Source organism: Calypte anna, chromosome 13 (genome assembly GCF_003957555.1).
Source record: "Calypte anna isolate BGI_N300 chromosome 13, bCalAnn1_v1.p, whole genome shotgun sequence".
NCBI lineage: Eukaryota > Metazoa > Chordata > Aves > Apodiformes > Trochilidae > Calypte > Calypte anna.
This window is the reverse complement of record NC_044259.1, coordinates 9,719,550-9,735,281: the sequence shown is the minus strand read 5'-3', so window position 1 is coordinate 9,735,281 and position 15,732 is coordinate 9,719,550. Positions and strand designations below refer to the sequence as shown.

The 15,732-nt window shown below is 43.2% G+C and overlaps 1 protein-coding gene across 1 annotated transcript in view; it reads right to left on the bottom strand.

Annotated features, from left to right (window-relative positions):
* The window catches only part of LOC115599042 (serine protease inhibitor Kazal-type 5-like), a 53,692-nt gene that overhangs the window by 15,060 nt on the left and 22,900 nt on the right, over window positions 1–15,732 (bottom strand). Inside the window, exon 2 of the mRNA XM_030458816.1 lies at window positions 267–371. Coding sequence (XP_030314676.1) covers window positions 267–324 — 58 coding nt within the window. The 5' untranslated portion in view covers window positions 325–371. The remainder of the gene's footprint in view (window positions 1–266; window positions 372–15,732) is intronic.

Here is a 15,732-nt window from a genome sequence, read left to right as displayed (position 1 = left end):
TAACTCTACTAAAAGCAGACACTTTCATTTATGACTGGAATTTCACCATTTTCACATTCAAGAGAAAAAGCCATTGTCAAGAATGTGTTAAATCAAATAAGCACAAGTAGTACAATAAAAAAATTACGGTCTTCTTGGTATGCCACTATGATTTTTAAAGAACAAGGGCTCTCTAATCTTCTCTCTATCTGTCTTTACAGGAGTTCCCAGGCTGTGTCCTCTGCCAGGCCCAGATCTCAGCACAGAGAACATCAGAAGTTACTAACCTGTGAAGAAGCAGAAAAATGCCAGAGCAAGGACCACCGAGGCACCTTCTATTTTCATGGTGAGGGTGGGAGCTGTTTGCCTGTGTTGACTCTACTAGTGCATTGCTCAACGAAACACAAAGAAAGGGCTCAGGTCAGATCACATATATATAGATGAACAGATTCTCCGCCTTCATTATGACATAACCTTCCCAAGAGCCATCATTAGCTGCCAAAACCAGTTTGATGACAGTAGCTCTAAATTCTAATGGTCCCATTAACACAATTAATTTCCATAAGGATGGGACATATCTGAGTCACTCCCTGTATTTTGTTAAGGTAAGAAAATCATAAATGGATCATTTCAGTTTCCCCACACAGCAAGAGAAATTGGTTTTGCCCTTCAAAATCCTTTCCATCTTCAGGGTAGTTCATAGGACAGAGGTACCCCAGTCAACGCATCACTCACACCCTTCATATCTCAACTAAGTAGCTGAAGAGAGTTTTACTTTAATAACTTGGCTCTAGCAGAGACAAAAGAGGGGTCAGGTCACTCAAGATAACTGGAAGTCAGTTTGCTTTTATTAAAGCACCTCAGCATGAACCTAAATAGCAAGCATTTAGATAAGGTTGAAAAATATCAAGTTTGAGGCCTTGTTGAAATTTTTTCAAGTTTGTTGTTGGAGCTCACATAGGAGCTGTCTCAATGAGAAAACCAGTCTCTGAATCCTCGTTCCTTCCCTGTCCATCCCTCTTGTCTTGAGAAGACATTGCCATGTTATCAGTGAAAACCTTTCCTTAGCCCACATGGGACCCAGCCTACCATACAGATGTTGTTCTTCAAGCAGATGAGTGCTCACAGATGTGTTTTTGATGCTGAAGGGGCCAGCAAAGTAAAAGTAGCCCTGCTGAAGTCCCTCCCAAAGAGAGAAAACTGATGCTTGTTACCCTGTGCAGAGTTTCTCAGGAGATTCAAGAGAGGAAAACAAAGATGACATCAAAGTTTTGGAATGCAATTTACATGGGAAGAAGTGGAGTGCCTTGTTCTCTGGTGAAAAAGAGGGGGAATTTGGAGAGAAAAGTAATATGCAAGGTTTGAAACAGGTAGGTAAGTGGGAGCCAAGCAGATCAGGGCAATGAGGAGGGTGAGCAGTTAGTAAGCAAGTAGTAGTAGCTGAGCAAGTAAGCTCAGCTGTGCAGAGATGCAGGTCTGCACCATCTGAGGAAGAATGCAAACACTTCTGCATGATGTGCTTGGCCAGACAGGCCAACACAGCTCAATCCAGGTAAAAAAACCCTTTTAATAAATTGCTGACTCATGCTTCTCAGATCAGAGCAGTTGTTGGTGTGTACAATGGGAGCCAAAGCCAAGCAAGTAGCCTTAATTTGGTGTGTGGTCACCTCCAACTTTTCTTTTCACCTCAAAGCAAAATCATCTGCAGGTTCACAGTGGAGAGTCTGGAAAAGAAAAGCAAACTGCTTGAGGTCATACAGATGGTTCATGGCACATCTGAAGAGCTGTGTGTTGCCCTGAATCATGACAATTTCTGTATCCATTTTTGAGCATGGAACTAGGGGAGAGGCTGACAGGAAAGAGAACTAAGTTAATATGGTATATCTTGGTAAATCCTTGGGAGAGAGTATAAAAAAATCCAGCCCAGAAAAAGGAAAAATATGTATGATAGTTTAAAAGTAAATAGAGCAGGAAATCTATTTGAAGGACAAAAACAAAAGCTGAGGTGTCTTCCCATGAGTCAGCCATGAGGTGGTAGGGCTTGGGGAGGGGAGGAGCATTTGTAAACAGGGTTTGGTTTTTTTTACATTTTATTTTCCTCCAAAAGTTCTATTTCTATAGAGAAGTGAAACAGTTACTGGATTTAAGACAGATGGCTGACCACTTTGTTCCTGAAGAAAATAGAGCAGGTACAAGACCTTGTCAGATTGATCAAATGAGAGCAGTTCCCAGCTTGGCACTGTAGACAGTCAAGGAAGAGGAGAGAGATCCAGGTCCTGACCCCAGCTGAGCCCTGTGGTCACCACATCTCCCATTCCACCACTGCAGCACTCTTTCCACCAGCTACACTCCCACCAACATGTGGGAGAAGGTCATAATGGCCCAAACACACCTTGATACCAAAACCAGAACCACATTCACTACCAAATCTCAAACAAAAAACCCCCAAACAACCAAACAAAAATATTTTCCTCCCAATTACTACTGCATAACTACAACCTCCTAAAAACACACCAGGATATAAAATGCAATGTCAGAGGATGGGAGAACCCTGCAAAGTCATACAGTCTTAAGGATTTGCTCCTGTGTGTTTGAATTACAAAAGGAAACCTGAGCAAAATAATAAGGGATGACAGCAAGACCGTATTAGGGATAAACCTTGCCTGACTCACTTGATTGCCTTTATTGATGGATTTACACAATAAAGTTTCAATCCTACACTGAAATCCAGACAGCCCATTAATTTCCATAGGAGTTTGTATTGCAGGATCAGATCAGAGGTGATCCTGATGCTTTAGCAATGGGTTTAGTACAGCGCCTTGCTAATCTTTATTTTAAAATTATGCCAAACAGCTGAAGAGCAACATGTCACTGAGAAAAGCAGCCAAGGACAAGGAGAGATTTAACAAAGATCCTTTTGTTAAAGCCTCAGTTAAAATTTTGGAAAAAGTACACTGCATATAATGATGTTATGCCTGGTAGGACAGCTCTCACTGCTCTCACCCTCAATTTTCCACCATGTTCTGTTAAACAGGAAATAGGATAATAAACATAGGATTTAAACATAGGATTAAAAACAGGAAATAGGATAATAATAATCACAGAGGAGAAAATAGAAAAATGATGGGGAAACATGAAGTTTAGGCAAACTCCTGTCAGGTGGAAACCCAAGAGGTTGTGAGGAGTCCTAGGGACCAAGTCTTACAGCCACCAAGTTGAGCCAGCACCATGTTGGGTAAGACAAAGTCACAGGGGATATTTATCTGTTCCCTTTTCAGAGGCCTGAGGAGAATGGGAAAAGGAGTCTAATAAGCAGCCAAATGACACACAGACCAGTTAATTATGAACATTCTTACAAATCCTTTCCTCTAATAATTTTCCCATTTTCTGATGTTCCCACATTTCACTCATTCACAGACCATGACTGCACACAAATGTATCTGTACTTATAGAAAAATAACTGAAGTGTCCTTACCACTTAGAATATTGCTTTTCTTCCCTTTAGTGGCATAACACTGTTTTGCAAGTGGGATCATTTTCTCCCTAATAGGTTTAAAAACACCTAGGGATGTTTTTGTCAAGCAAAAGATTCTTGGTAGCATAACTGCTTGGTGTTTATATTTGCAGGAGAATGAGGGTTTGTTTGTTTTTATTAATACACAAATATCTCCGCTTTGGTAGCTCTTCATTGTTTGAATGCATATCTCTAGCACAAGCAGCTCCAAGGATGCTCTCAATGCTCAAGAGACTGAGCTGTGCAGGCCATTCTTATGCCAGAACAAGGCACTGGACTCATTCATACCTAGTGGAAAGTATCACAAGTAGGAGTTTTTCTCAGGGATAAAAGAGGCATAGTTGTTTAGCACATTTAACAAAGGAAACCCAGAGTAGATGGTATTTTGAATCACAGCCAAAGCAGAGTCCAGAGCTCTCAACTTGTCTTTCACAATTCACACCTCCAAAGTGGGATATTTCAAATGCAGGGACTTCAAACACCCGATTTTAATCAGTCTCTGAGCACTATTAACACTGGAGATTCACAGCAAACAGCCCCTTGCAGCTAACTTTGGTCTCACTTGCATGCATTAAGTAAATATAAGATCATTGTGCTATCACACACTGCAAGCCCCTTGAGGCCACATCTGTGCAATGCTGCGCTGCCCTCAGAGAGGGTCTGTTCTGTACATCTTGCCCAATGCCTTGAAAAAGGACTCACATCTGCTGGCAACTACCACACCAAGATGGCTTTCTACCCCCAAGACACAGAGTTATGGTACCACCCCAGGCCAGGCTCTGCTGCAAGAAGAGCTACAAGTCACCACATCCTCAGTCCAGCTTGAAAAGCACCTCATTCACACACATCCTATGCAAAAACAAGGTTTGGACAAAACTCTTCTCTTTGCATGCACTTCTGTGTCACCAGAATGGTTGCTGACCAGCCAACAAGCCAGTCAGCTCCAAGCTAATGGAAATGAGTTTGAGATTCTGGATTGTAACAGCCACATGTCTCAGAGCTCCCTTGTTCATGCCTACTGCTGCTTCATCTCTCAGATGACTGCTGCCCAGATCTCCAGGGAAACAGGTCCTGGACATCCTTAAATCCCATCATCACTCTAGGAACTCATGGTCTACCCCGTAGTTCTTCTTCAGCCAGGATGAGCTTCCCAAGCCTAAAGCAGAGCACCACCAGTCTGACACAGTGAAAAGTCCTTTCTGAAGTAGCTCCTCATTTTCCACCATCATGTTGAGCCTCCAAGCCAGCTCAGCAGCCCAGTCTGCAGCCAGAGAGTGTCAGCTCTCAGCATCGTGGAGAACCATTCCCTCTCTGTCCCACTACTAAGGAGGGTGAGCTTCTAGAGGTCAGGAGAAGAATGATGGCAATTTCCTGATTCCATCCACCTCTGAGCATCAGGGACACAACAAGTCCTGTGCACCGTAGACCAGATGAAGCATCAAAAAGCTTTTCAGAAACATATCAGGGCATAACAACAAGCCTAAGTGAAAAATAAAACACGCCCCAAAAATATCTGTGTTAAGTGGACTCACTGCTTCAAAAGTAAGGAATGTGGATAAATCTAATTCAGATCAGTTACTTCACAAATCTCTGCACCAAGAGATCTAAAAACTTCTATCCAGCATCTACTATATCCTCCTCTGGTCCCAGTGTCTCATGGGTCATACATTTCCCTGTCAATGAGTTTCCTTTCCTGCCCAAATCCACCTTTTAGCTCTGATATAAAGAGCAAAAAACATCCTGGGCTATAAACTGTCTTCCATGCCATTTGTACACCCTCCAGCACAGAAATGTCCCAGATCTACTTGTCACATCTGCAATGCAATGGCAGCAATTTCCAGCACCGTGTCCTTGAGCCAGAGCATGGGACTCATCTTTGCAACCCTTCCCAGGCCATGAGCCACCATGACATGTGTCTGACTGTCCTGGCCAGGCCTTTGCCATTGCTGACTTAGCTTGACAGTGCTGGGGAGGAGGGGGAAATGAATCAGGAAGTGAGCAACAGTGAGAGGTATATGTCCAACAGGCAGGGATGAGGCCAACTTTGGCGGATCACAATAATAGCATGTAACACATGCCATCTTCAAAGGACTAATGAATCCCTACAAGGTTCCCCTGTTATTATTTGCATTTCACAGATAGGTACACTAAGATGCAGAAGGCTGCATTATCCTATGGGTCACACCTATTTCATTCTATTCATCCCTGGTCTTATATTGGAACTCACCCCTGTAGTGTGAGAGATCCTCTCACAAGTCAAAACAACAATGCCCACTCTCAAGCAGGCCAGGTACAGGAATCACTTGGATCATCTGTAGTCTGGTTTGCATGGCACACCAGAACAACAGGTCCTATTTATCTCTCCTGGCCCTAAAAGCTTATCAGTAACTTATTGGTTCTTTCTATCCAACAAGTTGAAGGGTATAAGAAGCTCTGGCTTAATGCTGGATTAAATTTTTTTAAAAAAACCCTATTTCTCTCTTTCTGTTTGTGAAATACAAGACAGAGGAATCCAGGGAAGAGAGGTATCCAAGTGCTTTACACCATCCAACCTCTTTCTATGCTGAGGTCTCAGTTTGGCTTGTGGAAAAGTCCCACCTTCCAGTCAGGAGCCTCCCCACAGCTCAGTAACTTTTGTTCACAGAAGAATGAGGCTGCCCTTGGAAACTGTGCTTGCTGGGAGAACAAAGTTACTCCCCATGCTATAACCAATGCCATGTGGAGCTGGGGTTGCTGGAATTGGTCTCTGCAGTCAGAGGGAGATCCAGCATCGAAGCAATGAGCTCTCCCTGCCAACTCTGGGGAAGCAGCCTGGCATTCCGACTGTCAGCGCCTTCCAGGGTGGTATTTGCTCACTAAAAATTGTTAGGCAGGAGTTGGGTTTTGATCTGCAAGGCCTCAGCAAGTAACATCTGCAGAGTGGAAGGACTTCCCATGGCAAAGGACCACGACATCCCGCAGAGCTGCATCCCTTGCAGCCTCAGAAGGCCACTAAGATTTGTCCTTTGATGGGCCTTGCCAGAGATAGCTGATTTCACAGCCGTTAACAGTATTTGTAGCTTAGATAAGGGTAATCAAAATCTCATAATTCAGGGCGTAAACTGATCGCCTGCAGGGGTTAGAAAGGAATTTTACTTCATGTGCAGCATTGCATAACCACCCAGATTCATTGTGGGTATTTTGTAGCTTCTGCTGAGCACCAGCCATGGGCCACAGCTTAAAGCAACACATGGCACACCGGCCGAGAAGCCAGAGTCATCATGTGAAAAATACAGCTCCATTGTTTGGGAACAAAGTAGAAACTTTTCAGATTCTGGATTCAACTCACACATGGAAATAAAAGACAATGACTGTCACTGGCCTGCTGAAACAGCACAATTTCAATAGAGGAAGAAAAAAAAAAATCTGTCCCGAGATTATTTTCCTGTGGTCAGAGTGAAGAGAGCCTGCAGAGCCCATGAGCACAGTGCACAAAGGATTATGCAGCATGAAGTGACCTGTCTGAGTAATACTGCCCCATCCTGTGCTACCAGCTGGACCCTGCGAGTTCCACTCTATCAAGGGGTATCACCAACCTGCCCTCCAAGGAGGTCTGAGACTTTCCATATCACCCAGCAACCCTCACCAACAGCTACCCGCCACCCACCTGAACAACAGGGGACAAGAAAATAATGTTTTTCTTTCTGCAAAATTATTATTTATGTTTTATCAGTAGGAAAGGCTCCAGTGTCAGAATTGGCCATAGGGTGTGGCGGCCTAAGTGCCAGTACCCATCAGGGAGGCCAAAAACACGCCCCATGTGGGTGTTGGTTGCTCTTAGATTATAGTATCACCACGCCCCACTGTGCTAATTCCATCATGAAACTCTGAACTCTACTCTGCCTCACAGCCAGCATCACAGTGGGTGCTTTCAGCCATGCATGGGATCCATCACAGCACCAGCAGTTCCTCTGGAGGAACCTATGGAAAGCCTGGACCCTGAATTTCTTCTCCCTGTAGAAGGCAACTGGGAAAAAGGCATTTCTGTGCATGCCGCTGAAAGAAGAGAGGCACCTGCTGTCAGGGATTCTAAATGGAGTTTCTTCCATGCCAACAAGGATAAATCCCAAATAAAACAATCTTTTTGTTTAAAAAAACCAAAACAAAACAACTACAGCTGAAAGTAGAATGTCTCCATGTGAACTATGGACTTCCCATAATCTTCTGTTTCTACTTCCATGTGCCCTAGATTTAGGAGAGAGCATACAACTGGCAAACACTTGCATTTAGTCCCTTTATACAAGATGTAAAAGGGCTTAAATCTTAAGGGAAATGGAGGCATGCTGACAAACAGCATCATCACCTTCAATAGCATCACTCTGGTTGCTAAAGGAATAGTTCAGCCTTATCAACGCTAATTGTTCAACCCTTGATACTTCAGAGGGCAGAGGAATCACCAGAAATGCATCAAGATTTTGGGGAATGGCTTTAGTTCTAACTCAAAGATACCATCTCATGACTGCACACCTGTCCCCATTCATACACCAAACCCCACCTTTCATCCAGCCATTCAGTGGGCACCCCTAGAGTCTGCTCTTCCACACTGGGGTCAAATATTCCAGAGTGCAAGTCTGTAGTTATCAAATCCCTTGCAAATTTGTACCTGATTTGCAGCTAATATGCTTGAATGCAATATGATCTTGTTGAGCTAATAATCCCTGTGCTCTGGGGCAAATGTTTGCCAGGCTCTTTCTAGCAACAGTACAACATGACCAAGTACACCACAACAAATCCCAGCCAGCAAGGCTTCCCTGACACACAAGCAGGATACCTCTTGCACTGGTGTCCCATAGCAAAGCCCTCTTACTCTCTGACACCAGGGCTTGTCTACATAATACCTTCTGACCCTTACTCTGAACTGCACAAAGGCTTAAGAAACACCCCATCAAACATGGCCAGTGAGCTGAGGCACACCATGCCCAGAAGACATGCTGCATGTCCAGCCCACCCCATGGATCTGGCCTGCCTCTGGATTTCATACAGGTGTGGGTAATGCCTCCTAAAAAGGAGTGCTAAACACTCACCAGGCAGTGATTGCTAAGCTACAGGTATTTTCCAGCATCTCCAGCAAACGTGGCTGATCACCATGGTAGTCTCAATGTTTTTTTCAGTTTTTCATCTCAAGGACAGAATAGAGAAGAGTGAGCCACCTCTCTTCTCCATATCAGCAGGGACTATGCCTACATTGTGGGCTTCCCTTTTTGTTCACTTCTCCAGCCTCCCACTTACTCTTCATCAGAGTGAGGGAAAGCAGCTTTCCCAGAAAGTCTGTGGGTCCTTGGGGCTCTGTCTTTTTGTTATGGTGCTGTCTGAAGCATCCCCTCAGATACTGCAAACCACCCTCAGAGTCCTTTTGTCTGCTTCTCAGGCACAGGCCCTTCATGGAGTTCAGCACACATTTAACCCAACTCATTTCCCCGAGGACTGTTACAAACCATGCTTTTTCCATAGTCACTCATCCACATGCAGAGCTCTGTTATCCCTGCAGCAGGAATGTGCTCACCACGGGAAGCTCTGAGGTTTGCCTGATTACCTTTAACTACCTGTGGCTTGTTCACTTCCATTTAATAACACTGTTTCACACAACACACTAGCCTATGCACCTCTATCCAATTTAACATGCAACCTGTTGCAGCTGGGTCACCATCCTAGTGGTGGTGTAGATCAGCCAGTAAATGTCTAATGATAGCAGTGGGAACACGTTCACCAGCAGAGACTGATTAGCAAATTGGTTGGTGGCAGTGGCATGTGGCAGACAACAACAGCATCCCAGAATCAAAATAAGGCCAGGGAGGGATCCAAATTACTGACATTTCAATTTTTGCAAGGAACATCTAGATCATGACCTGGCCCTTCTTACTACCTGGCAGAAGGGTAAAACTGATAAAACTTCAAACAGGCAGCATGCAGCAAAGGAGCCCAACTCCCCTTGGTGTTGACATTGTCCTGATATGCTGTCTTGATTGAATATACTTCAAGTGTTTGTCCATGATGGTGGAAGACCAACAGAAGAACTTCCTTTCCTGGTGGACTCCTAGGGTATTCCAGCCTGTTGTCCCTTCCATGGCTGGGATGGTATTCACTGTTTGTCTCCCAACTGAAAATAGGGCCATAACCCAACATTTGGGCTGCAAGGATGGAGGTGAGTAGGATTTAGTAAGTTCACACAAAGCCTGCATTTGCATCTTTTGTGGGAGCTGGTCATGGAGGTGCAGATGACACCCACCTGCTGTTGCACTCAAGTATATCTGTACAAGCACAGCTTCATTTCACATACAGTGTGAAACAAAACGGTGACCTCCCCAAAACAGGGTGCTTAGAGACAGACAGAGCCCTGGGGCTGGGGACCAGGGACCAAGCTGCTGCTTCTAATTCCTCCTTCATTTCAGCAAGTCTCTGCTTGCAGCAAGGGAGGTCTCCTCAATTTGCAGAGTCCTTTTCCTTTCTGTCCCATCTCAATCTGTTACATGTACACTTGGTCTCTGTTGCTGCACATCCTCCCATCCACCTGCCTTCACTGCAGAGGCTCCTCTGCAGGGGAGATTTAGCCACACACCACTGGCTCAGGACCAGATGCAGCAAACAAGTCTATCAGTGTCCAAATATTATTTTCTTGTATTCATTGCTACACATGCTTGGTCACATAGGCTGCTGGCTTGGTGTGTTCTATCTAGGAGACACACTTTGCCTTGTTAATGACAGTGGCTGGAGATGCCACGGAGCTGCTTCCACAGATGCACACATGATTCACTCAGGCATCAGCACTGTGCTGCCTCTGTGGAGCACAGAAGTGGAAAGGGCCTCCTGGGTCATGGAGTTCATTTGCCTGTCGTCACCAGTAACCACATCACTGAAGGACTGGGCTATCACAGCTAATGGGCTCCTCAGTCTGGCGGAGGAATAAGAATCCAAAGACTAGAAGCCACAACTAGGAAACATCACACTGGAAACAAGGGGTGACCATTTAAGAGTGCCTGGGTCTGCTCAAGGGAAGGGCAGTTCAGGGTATCCCATGTCACCAGCAAATTTTCAGTCTAGACTGAATATTTTGCCAAGACAATTATATCCAGTGGCTTTCTGCCCCATATCCATGAGTCTCTGGGAACTCTTGGGCTGCTGCTACATGGTTTGTGAGACGTAAAGAAGAAAAGCAGTTTCTACCAGCTATGTAATAATACCTTTACTGGGAATTTATTAATTTTCTTTTAAGGAATTGCACCTTGCCTAGGAGTCATTCAGAGGAATCTACAAGCTGAAAGAAAAGGTTAAGAAAAATAAATCACTGCTCTGAGTCAAACAAGAATTAACTCAAAATAATCCTCTGGCTGCAGCTAACTGGTTTAAATCCTCCCCTAAGAGCTACACCCATCAGTAGGTTTACAAAAGCAAGCAGTTAAATGGAATTTATTTTTTTCAAGGTATGACATCAAATAAAATAAAAAATACCACATGCCCTAGGCTTTTTCCCACATGCCTTCGCAGATGCTCTCCTAGAGATTAGACTGACATCTAGGATAATTAGTATGTCTTAGGGCTGTAGATTTAATTAACAACAAACAAATAATAAGTCTCTCATATTTACTAAGAAACCTGGGCAACTTTCATTGTAATACTTCCTCCTGGCTCATCACATGCACCATGGTTATAGTAGTGCTAGTTTCTATAATTCTCAATTTCAGTCTCTATAATTATCAAATTATCAGTTTCTATAATTATCAATTCTGTAAGAAAAAAACCCCAAAAACCAAAATTAAAAACAAAAAAGTTGAGGGGCATTACAAGTTTTTCCAGTCAAGTAAGATGTTTTGGTCCATTCTTGAGGTTTTCTATACATTTCACACAAAATCAAAATATCTCACTTGTAATTATGTAAATCACTGCAATAACTGCAAGTCACCACACCATCCCAGACACATTCAAAATAAATACCTGCATTGCATAGGGTCATGTGTCAGGCTTGTGTGGAATGCTTAGACTCTGATTTGCAGAATTGCCCAGAATTCACAGCACATTCTATACAAGAGATTCTGAATTTGTAGTGAGAATGTAGAGTGGATTTTGAATCATTAAGTGACTGGATATGAATTCACCTTGCCACTGAGCAATAAGGTAATAGTTTTGTTCAGGAATGGAAAACACACCTATAGCTTCTTGCCCAATATTTGTGGAACCTCTCAAAAAATAACAGACCTGAAAAAGTGCAAAAAACATTAGAAAAAGGAAAAAAGAAAAGTATTTACCCCTGATTATGGTATCATTCAAAGCAATAATTTACTCGGTCTCTGTTTAATGGATGTCTGAAGACCCTTTTCAGATGATCATCCCATTCAGTCTAGCCTAATGGGATCAACAAGGTCTGAACAGAGAATCCATGCTGAGGATTTGAGCTTCATTAGATTTGTTGCACATAGACAGCTGAACAGCTTTGTGCACATCTGTTAGGGCTGGTCATGGGCAGATCACTTGGTTCTGCACATTGTGAAGGGTACCCATCAACCTCAAAGACAAAGTGCCAAGTCTTGTAGCGAGAACATCTAAACCATCTAAACTGCTGGGAGAAGAGAGAAATGACACATCCAAGAACATCTTGGAGCACTCATGCAGACCAATAGCTCAAAAAAAAAAAAACCAAACAAACAAACAAACAAAATATAAATTAAAATTTTTTAAAAAAATAAACTGCCACAGGGATGGAGGTGTATTTTTTCATACTAAGGATATCCCTCTGAATACAGTTAATTCTGTCAACAGGATGAAAAGGTCAGCACAATGGAAACAAACAACTGAGGACTGAAAAATAAATTGCCTGTTGGATACTAACTGGGTGGTCTCACATCTGGCTGCCTGAGAACTCATGGTGTGGTCCACATGGTCACCACCAATGCAGGATGGAGAGAACAATCTCAAAGGCAAGATTTAGCTGGTAGCTACAAGGCTAAAGGCCAGGACCAACGCAGTAACATACTTAGAAATGCTTCCCTCAGTGGCCTATGATGAAATCCAAAGTCACTGAAAGAATCAGTGTCAAATACCTTGAAGACAGACAGACTTGAAGAGGTAGAGCCTATATAGTGAGGATCCACATAACAAACCCAAACAAAAATGGATCAAGACTACTGGCACATAAGGTCTTTTAAACTAACCACTGTACAAAACCCAATATTTTAACATGACATGTGGTTTGGGAAAATGCAGCCCTCAGCAGAAAAGTCATGAAAACTTTGTATCCTTGAAAGGGCAGGAGAGAAGCCAAAACCAGGGAGGAAACAGTAGACTACATCTGCATCAGATATCCCACAAGGCTGCAGACAGAGAACACAACAAGGTACCACATTTATTCATTTCTATCCAAGTGCCTAGGGCCTAAAAAGCAAAATGAGTGAACAGCAGTGCCCTGGTTTTAGATGGAGCTATTAACATAACCAGCACCTCAGAATCCTGATGGAGGGAAGATAAGCAGCAGGACATAGTAATGAGCAGGTATAAATTATAAAGGAATGAGAGTAGGCTGAGCAGGTGGGAGAGCTGAGCATCAAGGAGCTGGACATTAAGGCATACATTAAGGAGAGCTTATCAAAGACCAAAACCAATTTAACTTTATGAACAAGTACCACAGACTCCTTAGAATTGCAGTCCCATGTCCAGACATCATACTGTTAAAGCTACTCCATCATCCACCTATCCAGAACAGGGCAACAACTGCAATACCTTAAGGGTGATGAGTGAGGCTGTGATGGATATGAGGCTACAAGAGCACACAACAAAAGAGGTCCATTTCCCCGTACAGGTGGGAAGCTGACAGGAGGGAAGATGTCTACATTTAAAATGGGAAGCTACTGCTCCTGCCAGCAGTGATTCATGACCTCTGAAGCAGAGAGCTGCTGCTAAGCAGCATCCAGGAACTAGTGAGTTTGATTTCAAACATACTATCAGTGGCTTTTTGCACCTTAAAATCTACAGTATTGAAGGTATCCTCACAAGCCTGCTACTCTAATTTTAATTTGCAGAGCTACCTGAAGACATGGACACTTGTCCAAAGGAAATTAACAAGAAAAGCTAGTAAGAAAAAACATACCCAGGAGGAGGGAAGTCTATTTGAAGAAGCTGTTAGAGTACACAGACATCTCTTAAGGGATAAAAAAAAAATAAAATAAAAGCTAGCATGCTTAACAAAGTAAGAAAATTAGCAGTAAGATGATGCTTATTAAAGTAGAAACACTGTCTAAATGCAGATGTAAAACTAAAGCCTAAAATGTAAAACCTGCTACTGTGCCAAAATACACCACAGATTCTGAGCAGAATTTTCCAAGTCAGAGGCATTGATAACAAAACACTTTGAGGAGTCCATGATCAAAGAATTAAGGGAGCCTCCAAGGAAGATAGCACTGTAATAGAAAACTTAAATTAACTCATATGCACAATAATCTGATAAAACCCAGTAACACAGAGCCACAGTCAGGGATTAAACCACCCCACCAGCACTGAAGGGACTCAAACAGGCAACACCAACCTCAGGCTCCATACTGCACTTTGGGGGGCAAGGGAGGAAAGCTCATGTAAATGGAGTTATGAAGTACACAAGTGACAGGCTGGGAAAGATTCATCACAGGTTTGAGGGAAGAAAAGTCCTCCCAGGTGTGGGCAAGAAATGACATTGCTTAAGATAATGAACTTTTGTTTCTAATGAACCAGTTTCAAGATTCCTACTCTAAAAGCTTCTGAAGAATGTAAGTTACTGCAAAGGCACAGCTTCTATGAGCTAAAAATGGTTAAAAATGAACAGTATTAAGAGGTCAGCTTTCCCAGAGGTGAGACCCAACATGAATCTCTGCAGCTCAGGTTTTTATAAATGACTCGAAACTGCAACTAGCAAGGGGACAAATGGAATGATTCAGAAAAATTCAAAGCTTCAAGTTAATCAAGAGAAAAGCATAAATCACTCATGACACAGTGGCTGGACAAGAAAGTGGCAGGCAAATTTCTGTATTGAAAAATGTAGACAGAGGAAAAAGCTAGCTGTGCTCTACCTTTATATTACAGCTCTACATTAGCAATCTCTGTCAGAGGTGAATTATGGATACATTGCAGGTAAGGTCACAAATAAATGTCACTTCATTGCTGAGCAGCAATCAAAGGCTGCTCATCTGAGAGGAACTGCTAAGAAACAAAGAGAAGACAAACATTATCTCTACCATGCTGCCATATGACTACTGGGTCTCCTCAGATGCATCATTCTGCACAGCTGTGGTACCCTGGACTTCATAATCACAACAGGGATGTGAGAAACCAGACAGGGCACAGAGACCCCCTCTCCTGGTGAGAGGAGACAGAGAGGGACAGAAACAGGAAGGGCTTCTGTCTAAACCCACAGCAACTCCTATGGTGGACAACAGGGTACAGACAGGGGTATCATTACACATAGTCCACAAAATCAGGAGTGACCCAGAGAAAACAAGTAGTAGATGTTATTCAGGATTAGTCATAGCACTAGAATTAAGGGATACTAAATAAATTGTCATATAGTAGGGTTAAACAAAGGGAAGTGTGTCGTTTTGTTTTTTTTACCCTTCCCATACAATCTAATTGCATTGTGGAACTCATCGCCCCAGGATGTTGTAGATGCCAAACACATCAAGGGAGTCAAAAGTCAATTAAATTCATGGACTGGTCCATCAGTGGCTATTAAACATGATGATGGAGATGCAGCCTCTGGCTGGCAAGTCCCTAAGCCACATGAAGCTTTATCACAGGAAGAATTCCTTCATTCTTGCCCTGTTTATTCCCTTCAGCATCCATAGCCAACCATGATCAGAGCCAGGATGCAGGTACAGGAGTTACTCCAAGCCAGTTCAGGCTCTCAGAGTTGCTGTGGACATTCACAGATCTCAGCACATGCCAGTTCTGGACTGCAGATCTGAACTTCCCCTTTGTCCCTGTCCTGAAGTGACACTAAACCTTCTGAAAACAGCATGGATTGCCAACATCTTGGGCTAAAATTTTGGGCTTTAAACCCCAGGAGAGTCCTAGGACATGAAATCCAAAATCACACCCAGATGTCAGTCCTTTGTTTGGATGTCATGATTTATATTCCAAGTGACACTTCCTCTTCTGTCTCCCTAACAATGACAAAACAAAGAGCTATAAACAAACCCTGGCTCCAGATGTTCTTTAGCCTTCATTAGCAACCATCTTGGCTAATA